The following is a 24,979-nucleotide window of genomic DNA, read 5'->3' as shown; positions in this document are numbered from 1 at the left end:
TTATTCAGTAAACAATTAGCATTTCCAATGATGTTCAACAAGAGGGGACTAAAAGATGATAGAATTTAAGCTTGAAAGTGTCCTCAACGACGACTTGCCGGAATATATGACTTTTTAAAAATTAACATAAAGGATGAGTAGAATTATGACAGAAGAAAGTGAGAGAAAAAAGGCAGAGGTGTACTTCAGTCACACATAAGACTGACCATGTGTGAAAGCCCTACAGCAAGAAGGAACACAACCAATTTGGGAAATGAAGGAAGTGTAATATGACTGTAGCCTACAGAGGGAAAGCAAAAACAGTGATCTGAGACGAAAGTTAGTGTATTTTGAGAGCAATGCAAACTCATGAGTGGTTTAGGATAAACGAAGACATAGTAATATTTGAGTTAAGATGTTTACTAATATTGTGAACAGTGGACTGGAGAGGAGCAAAAAAAAAAAAAAAAGGAATACTTAAGGATTGTCAGTATTTTTAGTCAGATGAATGGCAACTAAAGGAATCTTAAGTATTTTGCCTTCACCTCTTTCTTTCCTTTCTTCTTCCCTTTCCTTCATTTTTCCTTCTTTCACTCCCTCCATCCCCTCTCCCCTTCTCCCCCATCCCTCTCTACTCCCTCCTCTTTTTTGTACTGGGGATTGAACCCAGGGCTTCATAAATATGTTCTACCAACTGTGTTATTACCACAGCTTCTAGTTCTTTTTTGTATGATGACAGGGACATTCATCATGATCTCTTGGAACTGTTCTTTGAGAGGTTTTCTATCACTGGACATTATAGCCTCATTGAATATTTTTTCTTGGGTTTCTATAAATCTTGATGTGTGTGTGTATATATATATTTGATTTTATTTGTGTTCTTGAGGCAGCATGTCATCTCAGAGCCCAGCTGGCCTCCAACTCAAGGTCCTCCTGCATTCCCTACTTCTCAAGTGCTGGGGTTACAGGTATACAGCTTCACTCCCAACTTTTATTTAATTTCTTCTAATTTGAAGAACTTTATTCACAGTAAAATTACAGAATCAGTTCAAAGGCTTCTTGTGTACTTCTCACTAAGCTTCCGTTAATGGTAACTTCTTGTATTAACCATAGCACAGTGGGACAAAAACCAGAAAATTAATATTGGCACATGATTGCCAATTGAACTATATATAGCCATTATTTCAAATTTTACCAGTTTTTTTAATGTTCCAGGATCCACTAAAATTACCCTTTGTATTTTTAAGAGGCCTCTAACCTTTGCTACTTTATCAAATTTCTTGACTTTGAATGTTTTAGATGAGTGCTAGTTGTTTTTATAAAGTATCCATTAAATGAGTTTGTTTGATGATTTCTCATAAATTGGCTAAAATGTCCAAAAATGATGTTGTGTCCAGTGTGCATTGTATTGGGCTTCCTGGTGTCATTGAATATGTTAACTTTAATCTACTTTGTTGAGATGTTCATTTCTTAAAAATATAATAAATATTTTTAGTTTTTAAAAGACTTATTTATTTATTTTATTTTATAGCTACACTGTAGCTGTCTTAAGATACACCAGAAGAGGATATCAGATCTTATTAGAGATGGTTGTGAGCCACCATGTAGTTGCTGGGAATTGAATTCAGGACCTCTGGAAGAACAGTCAGTGCTCTTAACCACTGAGCCATCTCTCTACCCCTAATATTTTTCTTTTGTAATTATAAATGTTTTAGAGAAAGACACATGGGGTTGACTAGTCTTGTTTTTCCTAACTTTTCACTCGAAATTTTTATTTTTTTCTTGGTATTTTACTGGTCTAGTGATGGCCTTTCAGCTTTCTTTATTCCTACTGCATCTATTAATTGTTTTTCTGTAAGGAAGAGTCATTTCTTTTCTGTGACTAGTGTGACTAGTGTGACTAGTGGATATGCCACAGGTTGTAAGTCTATTGCTGTTGTTATTTATTTTTGCTGTTTGAATTCTTCATGTCTGGCCAGTGGAGTAGAAGTTGGCCAAAGAACATAGTTGGTTCCATGTCTCCTAGACATGTCTTAGTCTTTCTTTGAGCACTTGCTTATTTTCTGTCACTACAATTACGCAGTTTGTTTCTGAGGAACCTGCTTAGTATGATTTAATAATATTTGGTACTTTATTTGAATTCTATCTAAGCTTAGTGTCATTTTTTATAAGAACTCATTTGAATTATGTAGAAAATGATAGCACAAGAATATGATCCAGCCAGGTGTGGTGGCACACGCCTTTAGTCCCAGCACTTGGGAGGCAGAGACAGGCGGATTTCTGAGTTCAAGGCCAGCCTGGTCTACAAAGTGAGTTCCAGGACAGCCAGGGCTGCTATACAAAGAAACCCTGTCTCGAAAAACCAAAAAAAAAAAAAAAAAAAAAAGAAAAAAATCCAATTCCCAGTACTCTAAAGTCCCTTAAATATTAGGCTTAGTAGAACCCTTAATTATATATGATACCTTCAGAAAATAATTTATTGAATCTCATATTTTTTCTGTTTTCTTCTTAGAATGTCAGTAAAAATAAGGATATTATGAAGATTGGTTGTTCACTATCAGAAGTTTGTCCTCTTGCTAATTCAGTTTTTGGGAATCTTGATCCTAAGAAGGTGAGCTTTATTCCTGGAAATAATCGTTCATCGTACATGTCAGCTTTTCCAGATTTTAGAATCTAGATTTTGGAATTTGGGGCCTATTTGAATAGAAAAGACAGATTTTGTATAAACTACATAGTAAATGTTTTGAAATTTATTAATTAAAAATAACTTATGGACAGAAATTCTGATATAAACTATAATATGACTCTTGATTAAGCATGGGGCCTAGTACATCTTAGGTGAGTACTAACAGATCTACATCTTCAGCCCTCTAAATTGTTAGGAGTCTTTTGTCTTCTGTATGTGTGGCTAATACTTGCTCCTGTTCTGTGGCTAACTTAATTACCTTTTGAATATCATTTAAATCTGATACATATTACTATCTTCTTTTTTGATATTTGATTTCTCTTTCCTGCTTTAACTCTTCATCTACAGAGAGATGGGAGATAGGGAAGGAAGGCAGAGAGGGAGAATGGATGAAAAAAAAAAGCGAAAGGCAAGGAAAGGACACAACTGCTCCTAGGTATGGTGGAGGAGAAAGTTTATTATAGACATATGGGAGAGCATGTTCAGAGTGGGCATGACCAGACTGAGCTGGGCCTTGTGGGGAGAGGAAGGAGAGGGGGACCAGGTGCAGCAGCTCGGAGTCCAAAGGTACAAAAGGCAGGTGATCAAAATGTCTAGATTATATAGCAAAGAGCCCTTTGGGGAAGGGTAGCAAAGGCCTGGGCTGGAGAATTGGGGTAGAGGACAGGAGAATTGGGGTAGAGGGCAGGGTATGCTAGCCATACCCTGTTATAGGTTGGGACTGCGAGATGCTGGGAGAACCTGGAGGACAAAGAGGCACCTCAGCTACTTGTCCTGGGTTTGAAACTTAACAAAGAGGAGAGAGATGAAGAGAGGAAGAGGAGAGTGGGGGGAAGGCAGAGGGAGAGGTTGAGAGAGAGGGATAGATTGGCTGATTGATTGATTGATTTTGGTTGCTTGCCTGTTCTTGGAGAGGCCAGAGACTGTCCTTCTTGATTGTTTTCCATTTTAGTTTTTTTCTTTTTCTTTTTTTGAGTCAGGATTTGTCATTAAAGCAGGAGGCTCAATTATTTTGGCTAAGCTTGCTTTCTTCCTTTTTAAAAATTTATTTATTTATTTATTTATTTTTGGTTTTATGATGGCTGAGTATTGTCCTCTCCCAGAAGACAAGAAGGGGTTCTTTCTTTCTTTCTTTCTTTCTTTCTTTCTTTCTTTCTTTCTTTCTTTCTTTCTTTCTTTTTAAAATATTTTATCTACCTTTTGAGAGGTAGCCTAGTATAATGGACTCTGGAGTCAGAAGTTTGAATCTTGGTTGTGCTGAAGACTAGGCTATGATATTGGATACATAATGGCATAAACAAAGTATCTGCTTCACAGGTGTGTTAGGAGAAGTAGGTAAGTTATTGTATATAAAGTATTTATTAACATAAAATAGTACACAATGCTAGCTTATATCCTGACCTACTTAGTATGCTGTTTTTATCATAGTGACAATTTTTTTCTTTTACAGATTTACGGTGGATTGTTTTCTGAAGATAAGTGCTGGTACAGATGCAAAGTGCTAAAAACTATCAGCGATGATAAGGCAGGAAATATGTATTCATACTTTGGGCTTAAATGTTTATTTTAGTCACAACACTTTTTAAAAGTGTAGTTTTTAATTTGTTTACAAATATTTTTGTGTATATATATATATATATGTGTGTGTGTGTGTGAATGTGTGTGTGTATACACACACATTCACACATACACACATACACACACACAAATAGTCCTTAGCATATGTGAGGCCTGAGGGAGTTGGTTCTTCCTAACCACCATCTGGGTCCTGGACTTGAACTCAGGTCCTCAGCCATAGCAGCAAACATCCTTACCTACTAAGCTATTGCTTCTGAAACTTGATGCCTATTGAGTCTATTAGTGTTTACTCATAGTGATGTCTAGTTTAATAAACTTAACACTTATGAAAGTATTTTTTTACTGGTGAATATGAAAATAAATTAATTTAAAACTAGATAAGATTCAAAAATATTCTTCAGAATTCAAGTTTCTGTACAATCATCAGGCTGTCTAAAAATAGATATATTTCATAATGTATGTGTGTGGTAACTATTTTTCTTGGAAAAATTAGTGGAAAATTTCATGATTTCTCTGGTTGGTATGGTTTTAAAATATGATTTACTAGTGCCACAATGTTTTATCTTTGTGAAATTGACTTTTCTAATATAAAATTTCCATAATTTGACAATTGAAGAATATATTTTACACTTGTCATTTGGATTAATTTTAAGATTTTAAATTAAGGCATGAGATGATTGATTTTATAATATACTTTTAAAAAATTTTAAAAATTAAAAAAAGTGTGTCTGAGAGTTCTCTCTGCTCTTACGTACCATGTGTATGGTGTGTATACCATGCATATGTAGTGTCAATGGAAGCCAGAAGAAGGTGTTGGAGCTGGAGTTACAGATGGTTGTGGGCTGCTATGTGGATGTTCGGAACTGATCCTGGGTCTTCCGGAAGAGCAGCCAGTGCGTTTAGATGCTGGGCTCTCTATATAATTCCTGGAAAAAAAAACTGTGAACACATAGACACAGGGCCGGAAGTAAGGGTAAATTTAGTCAGCTTCAATGTCTAGACAGAGTGGGTTTAATTTTATCAAAGAAAAAAATTTTTTTTTAAACTGTTGGGGGACCCCCCTCCCCAGGTTCTACTATTTTCAATTTGAACTTAAGAATGTAGATTGATTTTTCTATTAGATTAGGAAGGATCACAGTGCTGTATACTCATGTTTGTATAAAAACACCAGTGGTTAAAAAAAGATAAATGACAAATGGTACTCTTGGAAATTAGTCCCAAATGTTGGATTTTTCTTTGAAGTTGTTATTAGAACTATTTCTGAAGGTGTTCGTCATCTGAGGTAACATTTATAGGTCTTGTTTACAAATTTGTAATCTATGTTTAGTACTAGTGTTTGCTTCCAATTTTTTTCTAGTGTCTGGTGAGGTACATTGACTATGGAAATACTGAAATTCTAAATCGATCTGATATAGTAGAAATTCCTCCAGAGCTACAATTTTCTAGTATTGCCAAGAAATATAGACTTTGGGGACTACAGATTCCTTCTGGCCAAGAAGTTACCCAGTTTGATCAGGCAAGTCATACATTTAAATACTCTTATTAATGTATTATACCTAAAACTATATACTTGAAAGCATATGCACTATTAAATACTTAGGAAATTATTAATTTTTAAAGGAAAATAAATAATATTTATGAAAATATAAAAAATAAATATGAAAAATAAAATATGAAAAGGTAATTCAGGTTTATGGATACAGTTATAGTAGAACACTTAGTATGATCAGACCCTGGGTTTGATCCCTGGTACTTACCAAACACACACACACACACACACACACACACACACACACACACAAATGAGCATAAATACTGCTAGGAAAAGTATTGGCTCAGGACTCTCAAGACCAAGTTCTCAGCACAAAGGAGATGTATTTGTCCCATAGGGACAGAGAACATGGAATAAGAGACAAAGACAGGAGACAGAAGATGAGGGAGAAAGGGAACAAGGGAAAGGGAGTAGGGATATTTGTCTGGGAGGGTTTGCCTTGGATAGAGAGGAGACAGACATAGCACATGGAAAATGGCAGTTTATAGAGGTACGAAGGGAAACCTGTTAATTAGGTGAGTCAAAGGGGCTTTTGATTGCTGGACTTAAATAGTTTGATAGGTTGGCCTTGGTGATCAGCCTCAGGAGGAGGCAGCAGCCAAATAAGGGAATAGACCTTGGTGGATAGTTCTAAGTTTTTAGCAAAGCAGAAGGAACTGGGGAGAAGCGCACAGCCTGCCAGAGCAATGTTTGCTTGCTGTGCTCTAGCTGGCCAGAGTCCCTTCAAATGCATAAAACACAATTATGTATTTGTCCTCGTATTTGGTAGGTAATCATTCTTAATGATCAAATAAGTGGATGTATGTATGTAAGTGAATAAAACAAATGTGGAAAAACAGACAACAATAACAAAACCCTGAATGTGAATAGTTTCTTCTGTAAAAATTTAAAAGGATTGTCTTTTATATGGTGAAAAAATTCTGTTGACATTTGTCTTTGTGAATGTATTGGTTTGTTTTGTTTTAGAGTACTGGGGATTAAATCTTGAGCACCCCTCAGTGGTCTTTAACCCTGTCCATAAATATCAGTAGTTTGAAATTACTAGTATTACAAGTAATCAGATTTATGTTTTAGGCAATATGATAGTTAGTTTTAAATATAGCTGGACACAAACCAGAATAACCTGGGAAGAGAGTCTCAATTGAGGACAATTATCTAGATCAAGTTAACCTGTGGACACGTGAGAGCTTGTTTTGATTGCTAGTTGATGTGGAGAGGCTCAGACCGCACTTGTGAGCAGTACCATTCCCTGGTATGGTGTCTTGAGTGAGATAACTAGAAGAGAGGAGTAAGTAGGCAGCGTGGGTATATTAATTTCTCTCTACTTTTTTTTTTTTTTTTTTGGTTTTTCGAGACAGGGTTTCTCTGTATAGTCCTGGCTGTCCTGGAACTCACTTTGTAGACCAGGCTGGCCTCTAACTCAGAAATCCGCCTGTCTCTGCCTCCCAAGTGCTGGGATTAAAGGCGTGCGCCACCATGCCCGGCTTTCTCTCTACTTTTAAGCAAGGTATTGCTGGCTGTTTCAGCTTCTGTGACTTCCCTACAGTGTTGAATACAATGTGGAATTGTAAGGCAAATAAACTTTTTTCCCCTTTTGTTTGTTGTGTGACAAAACTTTTCTGGGGAGACACACACGTCTATTCATGACAGATAGGGATCCTATGACAGACTAAAGTATGAATATCACCAAAGTCCAAACTTGGTGAACCAAAGAGTTTTATTGGGTTACTTACAAGAGCAGAAACGACTCACCAAGCTCAAAGGCTTGATTACCAAAGCCTACAGTGTGTGTGACAGCTCACAAAGCTGGGAACTTGGAATGCCCTGCACACCCAGCAGGCTGCTCAGCTGCTTTCTCAGAGAATATCCTTTTCAGGTGCCTTTGGTCTAAACCTCTTTGAGTGAGCTGGGCTGGATTTTGCTTCCTCAGGAGCTATTTTGGTATCAAGGACTGTTTTTTAAAGCTTTTTTCCTCTGAGAGTCTTTTTTTGTAGTTTGGCTTGTCTGAGTCTTTGTGGCAGCTCATCTCATCTCAGAGTCTTCTTGACAGTTCAGCTTCCTCTTCTGAGAGGGACTCAGCATTTATTGCTTACTCAGGCAAGGAGAGGCCTGGTGAATCTAGTTAGTTTCAGAGATTTCCTGAAGCTATTTTGAGTTGTTTACCTTTCTGCTTAAGGAGATTCCTGCAGAATGGAATGTTTTAATTTAGGAGGAAACTATTACACAATACTATATCCCTTCCTTTGACTCCTTTGTCCCCTCTTCAACAATGATCCCTGAGTGTTAAAGGGTTTGACTATAGATGTCTACTATAGGTCACCATGTCACAGTAACAATCACTTGATCTCAGGAGCTTTCTCAGGGGTAATGAGTTGAGGCTGATACATCTAAATACATGTGTTTAGATGAGAGTTTAACAGGCACATCATAACCATCTAGAAAAAACTTCTCCTGGCATTGGAGTTTTTATTTAATAACCTTATGGTCTCTGGAATGTCCTTTTTTTACCCATGTAGGGTAACTTTTGGATTTTTTTTTTTTAAATTAACCCATCCCAGTAGGGTTGTAAGGTAGGTAGAAGTATATTATATCTGATTGTCTCTCCAGTGACTTTACAAATTTGCAAAACACAGGTAAGCATTATGTTATCTATGTAACAAAACCTTTTCCAGAGAATGGGCAGGACAAGGCAACATCCGGAACTACTATCTCATAACAGATGAGTGGGGTTCCAAAGATAACCTTGGTAAAACACTCTGAAAGTCAGTTGTCATCCGTCCCTAGCAAGTGTCAGGTGAGCCCAGAAGTTCACAACTAAAAAGATAACTAACTAAAGTTGAAATGAGCAAGGTCTAATACAGCATGGAAAGGTTCCATCCATTTGTATCATTTGCTTCCTCCAAAGATCAAGGTCAGGTACAAAGCAGATAGGATGTGCTAACTTAATTTGTTCTCTGTAATCCTTGGCGATTCTCTCTGAACTATTATGTTTACATGACCTGGAGCCTGTTCTGGGAGCCTCCCTACATTTCTCCACACCTGATCAACTCAGTGGATTTGACTTAGTCTGCTCAGACATACTCAAGGCCAAAGGTAAATGTGGCCCTGCTTTCCTGCTGCACCTTTGGCTCACTAGATCAGAGTGTCCCTGGGTTGGCACATGCCTCTAGCCTCCCCTTTCACCATCCCTGGCTGTTGGGGCAGTTCTAACTGGGCTAACAGTCTACACCCCTAGCATTGTCTTTTGCTGGAGGAAAGTGTCCCCTCCTTGGTCTGGGGGATTACCCACTCCTGGGACAGGCTTGCTGTGCTTCATCTGTATTCTGTCAAGGATGTCTTCTCCTTAGGCAGATGCTCCTTAGCACACAATGCCTTTCTATCAGATTTTTCCTTAGCAACCCTAGTTCAACATAAATACTACGTCACCTGTCTTTGAAGAACCTAGACAGACCTCTTTTTCTGCTTAACCTTAAAAGAATATTTCTCCTTTAGCTTCTTTTAGTTTTCAGATACTCTTTACATGTTGGTCTAAGTTACTGAGATCTGCCATAGCCTTTCTTACTTTATAAAGATCTTTTTACACCAAAGGACTCAGCAAAGACACTAAAGCTTGATACTAGCCTTGAGATCCCTTTGTTTAACTTCTCTGTGAACAGAGTTCTATCTGGGCCAGTGAACTGGGGTTCAAATATAGCCTCCCTATTCTTAGTTCCCTTAATAGTGCCTTCCTCTTCTCTACCATCTTCCAGTTTTTGATATTTATGGAGACTTTGGATAGAGATAACTGTAGCTGCCTGCAGCTACATGAACCGGGTTCCTGAAAGGGAGGCTGGGGCTGCATGGGAGAAAATGGTGAGAGAAATAACGAGACCAAGACAAAGATACTGATCAAGGCTCAAAGTTTACTTAAGAGTCTGAGCTTATAAAGTGTGTGTGTGTGTGTGTGTGTGTGTGTGGGGGGTTATCCATCCAATCCCCATCACGCCAGGATCTCCTTTCATCTGGATAGAGTCTGGAGAACAGATTCAGCATCTCAGCAGGTAGCAGTATCTTGGAGAAAATGGTAGAGGTGGCAGAACCATAGACCTATCTAGGTTGGAAGACTCCACCCTAGGTGGTCTTGTTCATAGAGGAGGAACAGGTCTGAGCCAGCCTGCTCAAGGCTGGGGGAGGCTACAATTCCTCCCTAATTATATAATAAAAATTAGCTGTACTGGGGCTTAAAATTTACTTATGCTCCATGGTCCTGCCTGGGAATTATGGTGGCTGGCGGCCACACATGTCTTAGGACTGTGGTCTTCAATGAACTTATTCTTATCCATCCTGGGGAGCATGTGCAGCTTGTTTGTGTTTATTTGCACAAACAGAGCTCTGTGGTGTTGTTATGAACAAACCACAGCCTCTTGGCACAATCCTCTGTCTTAGATTGAAAATAAGTCATAGACCCAGTGACCCATTCTTGGCTGCTGGCCCCCATAGCTCACCCTTTTCTCAGTCAGACCAAAGCTACAATATGCACTCAGTGCATCTCTTCATATCAATGTGCACTTGCTAAAGGTGAGCCTGCAGGGAGGTAACTGACCTGCTTGAAATACAAAGCCAAAAGTTGAAAAGCAACAGGATTAAGGTTGTCTCTGGGGAAGTCCAGGTACTTTATTCAGTTGCAAATTAGCAATGTTCAAACCCAAACTCTGGCTTCCTGGTGTGGGGGAGGTGACTTTGAGAATCAACAGAAAAGCTGTTACTTTTCATGTAAATAGGCTATGCTCCAAGTTAACTCTTCTGGCTAATCACGATTTTTAGCTATCTTCATAATAGGAATCTCTAGTATTGGATTTATTACTAGACCAGTCCATGATTGAGTTAGAATACCTGGCCACATTAAAGGAAAGAGAAGAGTCATTATAATGCCTCCTTTTGAGTAATTTTTCTAAGTCAGTGTATTAGTTAGGGTTTTACTGCTGTGAATAGACACTATGACCAAGGCAAGTCTTATAAAAAACAACAACATTTAATTGGGGCTGGCTTACAGGTTCAGAGGTTCAGTCCATTATCATCAAGTTGGGAGCATGGCAGTATCCAGGCAGGCATGGCGCAGGAGGAGCTGAGAGTTCTATGTCTTCATCCAAAGGCTGCTAGTGGAAGACTGACTTCCAGGCAACTAGGGTGAGGATCTTATACCCACACCCACAGTGACACACCCATTCCAACCAGGTCACACCTATTCCAACAAGGCCACACCTTCAGATGGTGCCACTCCCTGGTCCAAGGATATACAAACCATCACAGTCAGTTTCCACAATCTCTAATGTTCTCTGTTCATAAGGTTAAAAAGCTTGAAGCAAGGCAGTTTATCTGGGACAAAGGCAAGCAAAGGTGGGTTAGGAACATATACCCATTACAGCTTTCTTGTCACCATTGTCAGGGCACTCAGCAAGCTCACAGGTCAGCCTGTCACATGAATCATTCTGGCAGCTGGCATGCTCCTGCAGCATTCTGTGGAAAAAACCACAAGCATGCCCTCTTCCCCATGTAAAATACTTGTTCAGGATCATGCCATATGCCAATAAGTGGATCCTTTTCATCTCACCTAGGCATGAGTATGCCTAGTTTTAATATACTATAAGGCACTCAGCAAGGAGTTCTTAGACATCCAAATTTTAAATTTTTAAAAATAAAAAGTGTGATTTAAATAATGTGCACAGGGATATAATTCCTCCCCTTCTTTGTTTTTTAAGTAGATATAATTTTTTAAAATTCCACAATACCTTGTCCTTGAGAATTAAAAAAAAAAAATCTCAGTAACATGGGTAACATTACATTGTTGACAAAACATCTCAAATACTTGACTGTAATAGCCAGTTCCAATATTTGTTTTAATCTGATTTAGAACACCAAGCATAAAAAAGATTAACATAGGCAATGACTAATTACACTTTTAGTTGCTTCTCTTGTTAGAGCAGATATAACTAGAAAGCCTGAAAAGGTATCAATAGTCACATGTGCATATTTTATTTTTTTTAAATCTGAAATATTAGTATCCATTTGCAATAATTGATTAAATATAAGTCCTCAAGAATTAACACCATTATGTGGAACAAGTAGAAACTGAGGATACTGAGAACAAGTCTTTACAATTTGACATACGCATTCTCTAAAAATACCAAATTATTATCTCAAGCCATTACTCTTTTGATGATGTAAAGAATGAGATTATATGGCCAATTATTCTTCCTATAATCTGCCTGGGATATAAATCTAGCGTGGCATTGCCTTAAGCGGTCTTGTCCAGGCAATCTTGAATGAGTTCCTAAATGTCCATAAAGGAACATTATTTTTTCTTAACTTGAGTTGTATATGCATAAACAATTGCAAATTTGAGAATGTGTAGTATCTAAGAAATGAATAATTTTAAGCAATTGTAAGACCTGAGCTCGCTTGCGCTCTCTCTCTCTCTCTCTCTCTCTCTCTCTCTCTCTCTCTATATATATATATATATATATATATATATATATATATATCACCTTAAGACATTAAGGTGAGGTCTTAGCCAATTAACATCTCCTGGAAGCTTTTGAAAATAATTTGAAGTAAGCAAATCATCTTTTCTTTCTTAAATTTTCTGTACCACAATCTTTCTAGGATAACTAAGACCCTAAATATTAAAAAGATATTGCTTTTGAATATTTTCTGGATCAACAGCTATTCCCCAGAACTTTAAAGCTCATTGTGTGAGAGCAAAGAGTTGCAGTAATATATTCCATTTAAGAAACACTATACACTGAAGGATTCAAAGTCTTAGCTTCTTATATTGAAGTAGAGACAAAAAAATTTTTTTTTCTTAATAACATAAGGCTATTAGACATACCTAGAGGCAAAACTTTCCAATGATCACAAGCTCACTGGTAGCAAACCCTTTACAATGCAACGGAAAAAACAACCTTCCAAATCTATAATAATTCTATATGTACTAGGCAAGCCAGATTGTAATGCCTCTATAAGTTCTGTAGCCTCATTGACTTTTCATAAATCTAAAATTTAAACTTTATTTTGAACAATACCTGGATAGATCTGTAATAATGTTGTTTTAGCTTAAAAAAAATATTCTCCAGAGGCAAGGAGAGGTGTGGTCCCAAGAACTTCCCTAGGCAGGGTTTGCAAAAGAAAAGAAATGCCACACAAGCCTCTCTGAAGCTCCTCTGAGCTTTGCATTAACTCAAATGTAAATATTTTTTAATCTGAGCATACTGCCTGAGTCCTGGCCCAAACAAAGATTATTCCTCTTGCAGTGAGGACAGATTCCAGAATTTTAAAGTTTCTTTTGCAATATTAGAATATCTATAACTTTTGGAAAGCAAAACCCAATTTTAAACAATTTATTTTCTTAAAAATCAATACCAGAAACATCACTTTCACATTACAAAGTTCGGCTGTCAATTTGTACATATGAATGCATGACAGTGCAAATTTTAATGATTTATTAAAGAGACATTGTTTTAAATCTTATCTCTTATAAGTCTACTGTCTAGATTAAGGATTACATAAAATATTATCCCAATTTAGAAGTATCCTTAGAGGCCTAGTTTCCTGGGCTGGTTTATGCCACATGCTATTGTTTAAAATGACTCTAATCCTGAGTTACCAATTTTAAGCTAACTTTCTTGTTACCAATGTTACACCTTTTTAATCATACCCAATAACTTATAAGCCAATACTCTGGCCAAGACATGCAGAGCATGTTTATGGTTAACAAGAATTAAGGTTCTCAACAGTAAAAGTTCCTGGTAAAATGAAGTCTTAAGATGCTTTCCAATCTCAAATACATTTTATTATACCTTTTCTCAGTGTGGTATGTTGGTAATAATGAAAAGTTAGAAAGTAGCTAGTTTCTCATATGATGGTGCTGATAAATGGCCTCCTTAAAGTTCTGTTTAAGGGAGATTTGAATAAATTTTTCCTAGTGTTTCACATTTTGTAATTTAAATTTGGTGATTTAAAAAAAAGATCCTGGTAATTTGTAATTGAAATTCTTTAACATTTATTTACTATATGTATATGTACATGTATGGGGAAGCATGTGGCATGGCATATGTGGAAATCAGAGGACTTGTGAGAATTGTTTTTCTCCTTTCACCATGTGACTTCTGAAGATTAAGTTTAGATTGCCCCATGTGGTAGCAAGCCCACTGAGCCATAATGTAGCATCTGTTTTGTGTTTTGAGATTCTACTTCTTTGTCTTTGTTCTTGTTTTAGTTTAAAATCAAAGTATCTGACTTTGTCTTTAAAATAATTATGTTTTGTTGAATTCCTTTTAGAGGTGCCAGAATTCTTTTTAAAACTATAGCTTTTTAGGACATTATCCCAGCCAGGCATGCTGGCAATCACACCTTTAATTCCAGCACTAGGGAGGCAGAGGCAGGCAGGTATCAAGGCAGAGTTCAAGGCCACCCTGGTGCACAGAGCAAGTTCCAGGAAAGCCAGGGCTACACAAAGAAACCCTGTCTTGAAAAACAAAACAAAACCAACAAACAAAAGAACAGCATTATATTTAGTTGGAGCCAAGACAGTAAAATTTTTTCTAGTATATTTAATTAGCATTCATTAAAACATTTATAAATATGGTTGAATATTAGCTTTACTTCAGGAAAAGGATGTTTTCACATACATTGTAATACTGAAAAAGTATAACGTAAAAGCAAAATTCTAGGCCTTTAGGCCCAGGCTTGAGAATGTGACCTCTGTGACTCAGTGCTCCAAGGTATGCTAATCATAAAACAGATAGCGACATTCCTCCACCCACCCGCTTCCTGGGTTCAAAGAATGTGCTATTGTTAGGGGCTCTTAGAAACTGTCTTGAGAAATAACCCACACAATTACCAGGTATTCCTTGTGACTCTTGTGACTTTGCACTTCCTTGTGACTCTTAACTGGTATTTTGGTATTTTCCAACCACGCCCTCCCTACCTCCTTGAATTGTGGTTTCTTCCTTTAAATATCCCCTTACCCAGCGCCATGGTCCTCTACCCCTGCGTGGTGTATGATTGTGGGCCCGAGAGCGCTCTTGAAATAAAAAGTCCTCTTGCAGTTTGCAGCAAGACTTTCTCATGAGTGATTTGGGGTGTTGCCTCTCCTGAGTCAGAATGTGGGGGAGTCCTCATGTTGTGGGTCTTTCAATACATTGGATACATACTTTAGTAAGTCAACAACAAACTAAGATTCCTTGTATATAGATTGTAGGAAAAAAATACAATGCTTGGAAACAATAGAAGCAAAGTAAGTGAGAAAAGTATTAATGGCTTATGTCTTTTTTCCTATCTTTTTTAGGGTAGAACATTTTTGGGGAGTTTGATTTTTGAAAAAGAAATTAAAATGAGAATTAAAGCAACATATCAAGATGGAACAGTTATTGCTCAGGCTGAGTATGGCACTGTCGATATAGGGGAAGAAGTGGCAAAGAAAGGATTTGCAGAAAAGTGCAGACTGACCTCAGGCATTGATGCCTGTGAGGCAAAGAAACCTGATCCTAATCAGCTTGCTCTCAGGAGTCTCAAGAACCCTATCCCCCTGTGGGGGCGCAGATCAAACCAGTCAACCTTCAGCAGGCCAAAGGGGCATTTTAACGGGAGGCTGACTCTTGATGTGAAGTATGAGACTAGTGCAGGAAATCACGTGACATTTCCAAAGTAAGACCGTGGTGCTGCTTTAAATTTTTAATTGATTTCAAATTTATGGTAGTAGCTTTTATAGAATTCAGTTCTTAGGCTTTTGGAATCCTTAACAGAGCCTATGGTTTTGTGAATGATCTTACATAATTTCTGTTTTTTTCCCCATCAAACACTCGTTCCTCTGTTCTTTAGCAGGGATGTTTTCCTTAAAAGCCAGTTAGAAAATATAATTGTTCTAGAATTATTTAAAGTTCCCTTGCTAACTTTTCATTTTATTCTTTGAACATCTTTTTCTTTTATTTTTATTTATTTTTATTTTTTATTTTTTGGTTTTTCGAGACAGGGTTTCTCTGTGTAGCCCTGGCTGTCCTGGCACTCACTTTGTAGACCAGGCTGGCCTCGAACTCAGAAATCCGCCTGCCTGCCTCTCAGAGTGCTGGGATTAAAGGTATGCTCCACCACGCCCAGCTTCTTTGAACATCTTTAACAAAAATAAAAATTGTCCCCAAATATTAATTAATGGAGTACATGCCTAGTATGCATGAGGCTCTGGATGCAATCTCCATCCTCTTAAGAAAAAAAAAATGATATTTTTCCCCCTCTGGCTGTACGAATATTTTTCATGTGTTAAAGAGATCTTTTGTGTGAAAGTTTGTGGTGAGATTTTAAGGAGTTAGGATTTTAAGGTGCTCTGTTAAGGAGTTCATTTCTTTTAAAATATTTCTTGTTTTTGGCTTTTTTTTTTTTTTTTTTCTAGTGCTTGCAGGGAGGAGGGTGTCAAACCTAAGGTCTTATGCATGCAGTGCATATGCTTTACCAATTGATTTCTACCCTTAATATGTATTTTTAATATTTAACTGGTCAAAAAATTGTATATACTTCTAAGGTAAGGTATGTTTCAATTCATGTGTGTTATATAATTAAAAGATCAGAGGAAGTATATCTGTTACCACAGGTGTATATAATTTGAGCTAAAATTTTAGGTCATTTTGAATTATCTACTTGAGTCAGAAAGTCAGTCTAGATACTCATGAATACCAGTATATTACTTAAAAATATTATTTTGTGTGTTGGTGTTTGGATTAAATTCATATATGTCTGTGTACCACATGCATGCCTGGTGCAGTTAGAGGCCTGAAGAGGGTATTGGATCCTCTGGGCCAGGAGTTAAAAAAGGTTGTGAGTTGCCCTGTAGGCACTGGGAATTGAAGCAGGGTCCTCTACAAGAGCAGCCAGCATCTTAACCACTGAGTATCTTCTCTAGCTCTAGTATATACCCCTGTATTCTAATCTATGGTGAATCAAGCAATGATGTCATGGCAGTTTGATGGATTTTTATTGGTGGTTTAGAAACTACACAAATGAAAAGGTACAAGGGAGGAGGAATTAGAAAAAACGGACAGAACAATTTGATGTTCATGATGGTATAACAGATGTGGGTTATGAGACATTAGAGAAAGTGTTTTTGAAGTATGCCCCAGTTAACATAAACTAGTTTGCATTAAAGTAGTTTATTTTCATGTTTGATACAGAGTCTCACTGTGTAGCTAAGACTGCTTTCAGACTCTGTATGTAGCTTAAAGTGGCCTCAGGTTTTGTATGCATTCACTTTGGCCTCCCAAATTCAGGGATTGCAGATTTATGCCAACATGCTCAGCTTAAATTATTTTTTAATGTTGAGCTAGGCAGTGGTTTTAATATTCACAATTAATTGTAAGGTACATTATAAAAAAAGCTCATGGTAATTTCAGTTTTTGAGTTCTAATAGCCTTAAGCATATTTTCAAAAAATGAATGATTTTGTTTTTAACAGGGAAAGTTTGGCTGCTGGTGACTTTAATTTAGGGTCTAATGTCAGCTTGGCAAAAATTAAACAGGACCAGAAACTTATTGAAGAGAATGAAAAGCTTAAAACAGAGAAAGAGGTTCTTCTAGAAAATTACAAAGCATTAGAATTAAAAGTTGAACAGACTGCCCAGGAGCTGCAGGTATGTCAGTGGCTTCTGTTCTCCTGTGAAATGTGTGCACTTATCGCTTATAAAAGTAACTTTTATTCACCTGATGTAATTGCCATCTTGGAGGCTTACTGCCTCTGTCTGCTAACCTAAGCCTAGTCCTAGAAACCACTATTCTCGGTATAATCTAATCTAGGCCTAGAATGTTTTAGCCTCTGAGACTTGCTGCTGAATAAGCTCACCCCTTCTAGTTCTTTCTGATTTCTAGGTGGCTGGTTGAACTCAGCTGTTCTGGCCCAAATTCCTCTTGACTGATTCGATCTGACTTTTCTTGGCTATTACTAGATTACTCTGCTTGGCTTCAAACTAACGCTGGCAATCTGTTCTAATCTTCTGGCTCCCTCTGATTCTCTGGCTCATTTTGTATCATCTACGTCTAATATGTTCTCTCTCTGCAACCTGTTTCTATATGACTGTCCTTGTAAAAGGCCTATTAGCCCTGCAACCCCCCCTTAAGTAGCTTCCCTTTCCTTTTTCTTCTCATGAGAGTTGGACATATCCCATTCTGCCAAATCTTTGATTCATTACTGTGTCTGCCACTCAATTAGATGTCACTTTCCCACATGGGTGCACTTTCCCACATGGGTGCTTCCTTCAACAAACTAATTTTACCTTCATTGTTTGGGATTAAGGTGTGTACTAAGGGTGTGTCTATATTGCAGCCAGAGGAATTAAAGGTGTGTGCTAAATATGAGCCACACTACAACTAGAAACAGGTTTTTTTCCCCAGTAAATAACACAATCTCTGGGTTCACAGTGTAGTCAAATACCCTGCAACATGTGCTCTTAGTTGTTATTGACACAGTGTCTCCATCTGTTTTCATTTGATGCCTATGTAAGGAGAAAACATTTTTCTTACATTTCAAGCTAACCTTTGTGTTTATATTTCATAGGCTGTTTGAAATTTAATTATTCTCTCATTTATATATTTCCTTATGTTCTTTAACTTTTTGTGTGTATATTGATTGTGTGTATGCATGTATGCAGGTACATGTACATGTGTGTGACAGTGTGTGTGAGACCAGAGGTTAATGTCAGATGTTTTTCTCATTTTCACCTTAGTTTTGAGGCAGGTCCTTTACTGCACCGGGAGCATGCTGATTTGGCTGGATTGGCTGGACAGCAAGCCCCAAAGACTCTCCTGTTTCTGCCTCTCTAGTGCTGGGTTACAGATGGGTGTCACTGCTGTGCTTGGCTTTTTAATGTGGTGGTGGGGACCTAACTCAGATCCTCATGCTTTTTGGCAAGCATTGTACTGACTAAGCCCATAAAACGTCTAAATGTTGGAAATATCTCAAAACATTCCAGAAAGGGTTCATAATTAATCATGTATTGCTCATTACCATTTTGACAGTTTTTGTTTCTTCAGTCTTTTGTTCAAAATTAGCCCCATCAATATAGTATTTCATATTATTAAGAATGTGTCTTGCAGGGCAGTTATGGTGCACACCTTTAATCCTAGCACTGGAGTGGCAAAGACAGGCAGGTCTCTGAGTTTGAGGCCAGCCTGATCAACAGAGAGAGTTTCAGGATAACCAAGGCTACACAGAGAAACCTTGTCTCAAAAAGCCAAAAAAAAAAAAAAAAAAAAAAAAGGACTATTCCAGCACTGGAGTAGCTAAGGCAGACAGATCTCAGTATTTGAGCCCAGCCTGTTCCACACAGCAATTTCTAGGCCATCCAAGGATACAAAAAAGAATAATATATCTATTTTAATATAAGCAGACATTTAAGAAGCTAGAGTTGAGTGTGGTGGAACATGCATTTTTTTTAATTTTTAATATTTTTTATTACATATTTTCCTCAATTACATTTCCAATGCTATCCCAAAAGTCCCCCATAGCGCCCCCCACTTCCCTACCCACCCATTCCCATTCTTTTGGCCCTGGCATTCCCCTATATTGGGGCATATAAAGTTTGCAAGTCCAATGGGCCTCTCTTTCCAGTGATGGCCGACTAGGCCATCTTTCGATACATATGCAGCTAGAGACAAGAGCTCCGGGGTACTGGTTAGTTCATCATGTTGTTCCAACAATAGGGTTGCAGATCCCTTTAGCTCCTTGGGTACTTTCTCTAGCTTCTCCATTGGGAGCCCTGTGATACATCCAATAGCTGACTGTGAACATCCACTCCTGTGTTTGCTAGGCCCCGGCATCGTCTCACAAGAGACAGCTATATTTGGGTCCTTTCAGCAAAATCTTGCTAGTGTATGCAATGTTGTCAGCGTTTAGAAGCTGATTATGGGATGGATCCCTGGATACGGCAGTCTCTAGATGGTCCATCCTTTCATCACAGCTCCAAACTTTGTCTCTGTAACTCCTTCCATGGGTGTTTTGTTCCCAATTCTAAGAAGGGGCACAGTGTCCACACTTTGGTCTTCATTCTTCTTGAGTTTCATGCATTTAGCAAATTGTATCTTGTATCTTGGGTAGGAACATGCATTTTTAATCTCAATATTCAGGATATAGAGACAGGTAGATCTCTATGAGTTTGAAGTCAGCTGATCTACGTAGTGAGTTCTAAGCCAGCAAGGGTTACACAGTGAGACCCTGCTATGATCAACACCTCTACCACCACCACCTCCTCCTCCTCCTCTTCTCCCTCCTCTTCCTCCTTCCCTATGACTTCAACCCCCTCCACCACTTCTTCCTCTGCTACCTCTTCCTTCACCACATCCTCCTCCAAAGAACTATATATACAGGTGTTCTGGGTTAGATCACAGCCCTCCTCAAGCTAAAGCCAATCAAACTATAACCATAGTATATAGTTCAAAGTAAAGTAAGCAGTGATTGCACTATATCATTTATATCACATCTCCCATATTGCTTTATGGAGTATTTAAAAGTTTATCTCTTTAAGCTAGGATTCCAGACCTGGAAATAGCTAGATGTCCCACAGTTCAATTCAGTTCTAACACTAACATACTAACATTGTTTTTAACTCTTAACATTTAACTTGAATCTAACTAAAAAGTTATTTGAATGATAGAAGTATGGTATTAGTTCTCACTAAGATATATATTTTTTTAATGTTTCAGCAAGAGAAAACAGCTACCATGGATCTGACTAAGCATTTAGAAAGCACTCTGAAGACGTGTGTAGGAACGAGGCTGAAGAATTTGGCAGCTAAAGTAGAACTATTGAAAGAAATTAGGTACTTTAAAGTACAATTATGTGTACTTTTTTTTGTAGTCCTGGTTATAGAACCCAGAGTCTTGTGCATACTAGGCAGATAATTTACCACTGATCAAAAAATATAGCTTCAAAGAATATTTTATATGTGAATATTTATGTGTGTTCTTGTGCATACATGTGTGTGGGCACATGTGTGGAAGTCAGAGGACAACTTCCAGTATTATTCCACCAGTGCTTTCTACCTTGGTTTTGAGACAGGGTTTCTCACTACCCTAACCTCACCAGGTAGGCTATTCTGTCTGCCCTCCTAGATCTGGTCTTCACCTTCTTCTCCCTGGGATTACAATGAACACTGCTTGGCCCAGCCTTTCAGTGTTGGACTTTGCCTATGGCTATGGTTAAACAAGACTGGATATGTTTAACATTTTTAGAGAATTATTTACAAATTTTGTTATAGAACAGAAATTAAAGGTCCTTTTGACATTTTAAATTTTGCATATTTTGGAAGTCATCTTTCTATACAAAGTTAAAAAATTGATTTCTTTCTGTTAGATATGGTAGCATGTGTCAGTATGTACAGGTTTATTGGAGGCTGAGGCAGGAAGATGCTTGGGCAGGAAGGTGTTCTGAGGCCAAGCTGGGAAATACACCAATATCTTTTTTTGTTTGTCTGTTTGTTTTGAGACACAGTCTCACTATATAGTCCCAGCTGGTCTGGAACTCACTGTATAGACCAGGAGGGCCTCAGGCTTATAGAGATCTGCTTACCTCTTCTTCCTGAGTGCTCAGATTAAAGGTGTGTACCACTGTGTCTGACTAATGGCAATATTTTATTTAAAAATATGTATAGATTTATTCCACATTTTAAAAGATCTATTTATTATTTTATGTGTATGAATATTTTGTCTGCATGTTTGTATGTGCATGTCTGGTTCCTGTGGAGGCCAGAAGGCATTACATCCCTTAGAACTGGCATTACAGTTATGACCTGCCATGTGGGTGCTGGGAACTGAACCCAGGTCTTTTGCAATAGCAAACTTCTTAACCGCTGAATCATCCCTCTAGTTCTCTACACAATTACACCTGGTTTTCTGTAAAGTTTTAAAAAGGACCTAGTTGTCTTAGGTATGGTTTTTATTGCTGTGAAGAGACACTATGACAAAGGCAACTCTTATAAAGGACAACATTTAATTGGGTCTGGCTTACAGATTTGAAGATTCAGTCCATTATCATCATGGTAGGAAGCATGGCATTGTCCAAGTAAGCATGGCATAGGAGGAGCTAAGAGGTGTACATTTTGTTCTGAAGGCAAGCAGAAGACTACCTTCTAGGCAGTTAGGAGGAGGGTCTCAAAGCCCACCCTACAGTGATACACTTCTTCCAACAAGGTCACACCTACCCAACAAGGCAGTATCCCTAATAGTGCCACTCTTTGGGCCAAGCATATTCAAACCACTATTGTAGTCATAGGGTAGTGTTGTAAATAGTAACTTTGAGATGTTTTAAATGAATTTCTCTCATACAAACTTGGCAATTTCTTGATGTTTTCCTTTTTCCTGTGTTTTTAAATAGGCATATTAACATCAGTATTCGCTTTGGAAATGACCTTTCAGATGCTATGCAAGTGTTGGATGAAGGGTCCTTTACTACTCTAGCATCTTTGAATGAGTTAGAGAAAATTTGGGCTGAATATAATGTTGCTCAGGAGAAGATCCAAACTTGTCTTAATGAGGTGGGTTAAGCATTTCCTATGTTAGCCGGGCGTGGTGGCACACGCCTTTAATCCCAGCACTCAGGAGGCAGAGGCAAGTGGATTTCTGAGTTTGAGACCAGCCTGGTCTACAAAGTGAGTTCCAGGACAGCCAGGGCTACAGAGAGAAACCCTGTCTCGAACCCCCCCACCCCCCAAAAAAAGAGAATTTTCTATGTTGTTGTTGTTTTTTACTTTATTAAGACACTGAGTTTATTTCATATGTATATTTATTTGTCTTCCTACCATTTCCACATCTGACCATCACTATGACTATGTCTTATCATAACATTCCATACATACTTAAAATCAAGTAAAGGATGGAGTTCCATCCTTGAAAACTAGACAGGCATTTTAGACAACACATTCTTCTTTTCTTTTTTTTTTTTTTAAAGATTTATTTATTTATTATATGTAAGTATACTGTAGCTGTCTAAAGACACACCAGAAGAGGGCGTCAGATCTTGTTACAGATGGTTGTGAGCCACCATGTGGTTGTAGGATTTTGAACTCAGGACCTTCAGAAGAGCAGTCAGTGCTCTTAACCGCTGAGCCATCTCACCAGCCCTAGACAACACATTCTTGGCAATTGAACCTGGACAATATTTATCAGACACAGTAGGAAGAGTTCTCACTTTGCATTATAAAAAGGACAGCTAGGTATCAACTATTACAGAAATGAAGTAAGACAGAATATTTTAAACTGTTTAAACAATTTTCTTAAAGAGACTTCCTCCACTGCCAGAGATCTTGAATAGCCTCCTGGTCAGTCATCTGGAAACAATCCTTCCCATAATTAATGAACTTGGCTTCCACTTTGGGAAGAGAACCACCTTTTTCTAGACTTGCTTGCAATTTTGCCTTAATGTCTTCTACAGAACTAGGTCCTTTTTGTGTTTTGGGAGTTTTTTCCTGGTTTTTGAAGGACTCTTGACCCTTTGATCTTGGTATTTAAGGTTTTAAGTTGATGGTTTGGTTTTTGTGCATTTTTGGCTGGGGTATCAGGTACAGATTTCTTCACTGGAACCTTTTCTTCAGTTTCCTCATCATCAAAATCATCCTCTTCATCATCATCATCCTCATCTTTATCAAGTTTTACTTTTTTTCTGTGGAACCTTGTTACCACCTCCAGGAACAGATGGCTTTCCAGACATGCCTAAGAGTTTTACATCCTCCTCATCTTCATCTTCAGACTTTGCATCTTCCTGTACAGCTGCTAGGTGCTGTCCACTAGTGTGCACAGGCCCTGAGCCACACTTCAACCTTAAGACCACAGCTGGTTGTAATTTCGAAGCCCCCAAGGGAAACTGTTGGCTGTAAAGACATCTTCAAAGTTGCCAGTGTGACTTTAATTGGACTGCTTTCATACATTGCTTCTGCCTCTACAATGTGTACCTTGCTCCTAAAGTGATTGTTCTTAATGATAATTGGTGTTCATTCTCATCATTATCCACTTTAAAGTGATAGTCTTTATCAGCCTTTAGTTCACAACAGAAAAGGTAGTTCTGAGGCCTAAGAGGGCTCCGGTGCATGTCCATCGAGTCTTCCATGAGGTGGAGGCGTGGTCTTCAGTGTGGGAGAAATCCCACCAGAAAACAACTGCTTGGTGTTCCACAGAACAGACATGCAGAACAGAATCACGCCCGTTCTTTTTGTTTTTTAATCTGTTGAGTGTTTTAAGAAAGCAGAGGGTCTGATACTGTAGTGATACTTTATTTACATAAAATAAGTGTTTACTTTCAGAGAAAGTTAGAATAGGTAATTAGCGACTAGACACATTGTTTAAAAATCTTTTCCTGTTTTGTATGCATATTTAATATTTGAGTAACTGTCTATTCTCCTGATGTGATAAAATGTTTCAACCATGTTAATAGTCAATATTATTTATTGTAAATACTCAAGTTGCATCTATATTAGGAATATTATAAAACACCCAATGAGGACCTTTACAACTGGGTACATCCTTCAGGGCTCCTAGAAGTTAGACTCATGGAGGACTCAACAGAAATACTGGCTTTTGAGAGCCTCATATGAGATTTTAACTAGGGTGACTTCTAAACCTGCTAACATGGACCTTGTATTTTGGTCTGAGTAGTATATTTTATGTTACTACAGCATAGGAATCTGACAAATTATTATATACTGACTATATACTATATTATTACTATATATCTTATTATACTCCCACAGTGTTGGGAGGTAGTTAATATGAAGGGAGGATAGTAAAAATAATAGGAAAAAATGAGCTTAGCAGGATTGTTGAACTTAAATGTTGTATTTTATTGTAGTATTAAGCTTAAGAAATCACTATTGTCTATATAGTGTGAATGTGTGAAATTACTTGGTATCTTGACTATCCTATTTTCTATTCTTCAGAATGAAGGTAATATTTTGATTGCTGAAAGAAATGAAGTACAACAGAAGCTGTTCGTGGCTGTAGATGTTTTTATTCTGGAAGTAGATGACTTACCACTTGATAAACGCTTAAAAACATTGCAGGTTGGAATTAAATTATGATATACATATATATTTTTAAAAATTTTATTTATTTATTTACATCCCAAATATGGCCTCCCTCCCGGTCCTCCCTCACAGAGTTCCTCCCCCGCTCCCCTTCCCT

At 37.8% G+C, this 24,979-nt stretch overlaps 1 protein-coding gene and 1 pseudogene across 2 annotated transcripts in view; one reads left to right on the top strand and one right to left on the bottom strand.

Moving 5' to 3' along the window:
- Stk31 (serine/threonine kinase 31) overlaps positions 1 to 24,979 on the top strand; it is an 80,560-nt gene that overhangs the window by 6,312 nt on the left and 49,269 nt on the right. For both annotated transcript variants that reach the window (XM_085839697.1, XM_085839696.1), the window contains exons 4-11: positions 2,492 to 2,590; positions 4,116 to 4,190; positions 5,601 to 5,759; positions 15,121 to 15,479; positions 17,274 to 17,448; positions 20,513 to 20,628; positions 22,182 to 22,341; positions 24,736 to 24,858. In XM_085839697.1, the coding sequence (XP_085695823.1) occupies positions 2,492 to 2,590; positions 4,116 to 4,190; positions 5,601 to 5,759; positions 15,121 to 15,479; positions 17,274 to 17,448; positions 20,513 to 20,628; positions 22,182 to 22,341; positions 24,736 to 24,858 (1,266 nt within the window). The remainder of the gene's footprint in view (positions 1 to 2,491; positions 2,591 to 4,115; positions 4,191 to 5,600; positions 5,760 to 15,120; positions 15,480 to 17,273; positions 17,449 to 20,512; positions 20,629 to 22,181; positions 22,342 to 24,735; positions 24,859 to 24,979) is intronic.
- Positions 23,080 to 23,909, bottom strand: LOC110296940 (nucleophosmin pseudogene; annotated as a pseudogene).

This window comes from Mus caroli, unplaced genomic scaffold (assembly GCF_978045245.1).
Source record: "Mus caroli unplaced genomic scaffold, Mus_caroli_1 scaffold_7, whole genome shotgun sequence".
Lineage (NCBI taxonomy): Eukaryota > Metazoa > Chordata > Mammalia > Rodentia > Muridae > Mus > Mus caroli.
Note: the sequence above shows the minus strand (reverse complement) of the source record. Positions and strands in the feature narration are given on the sequence as shown.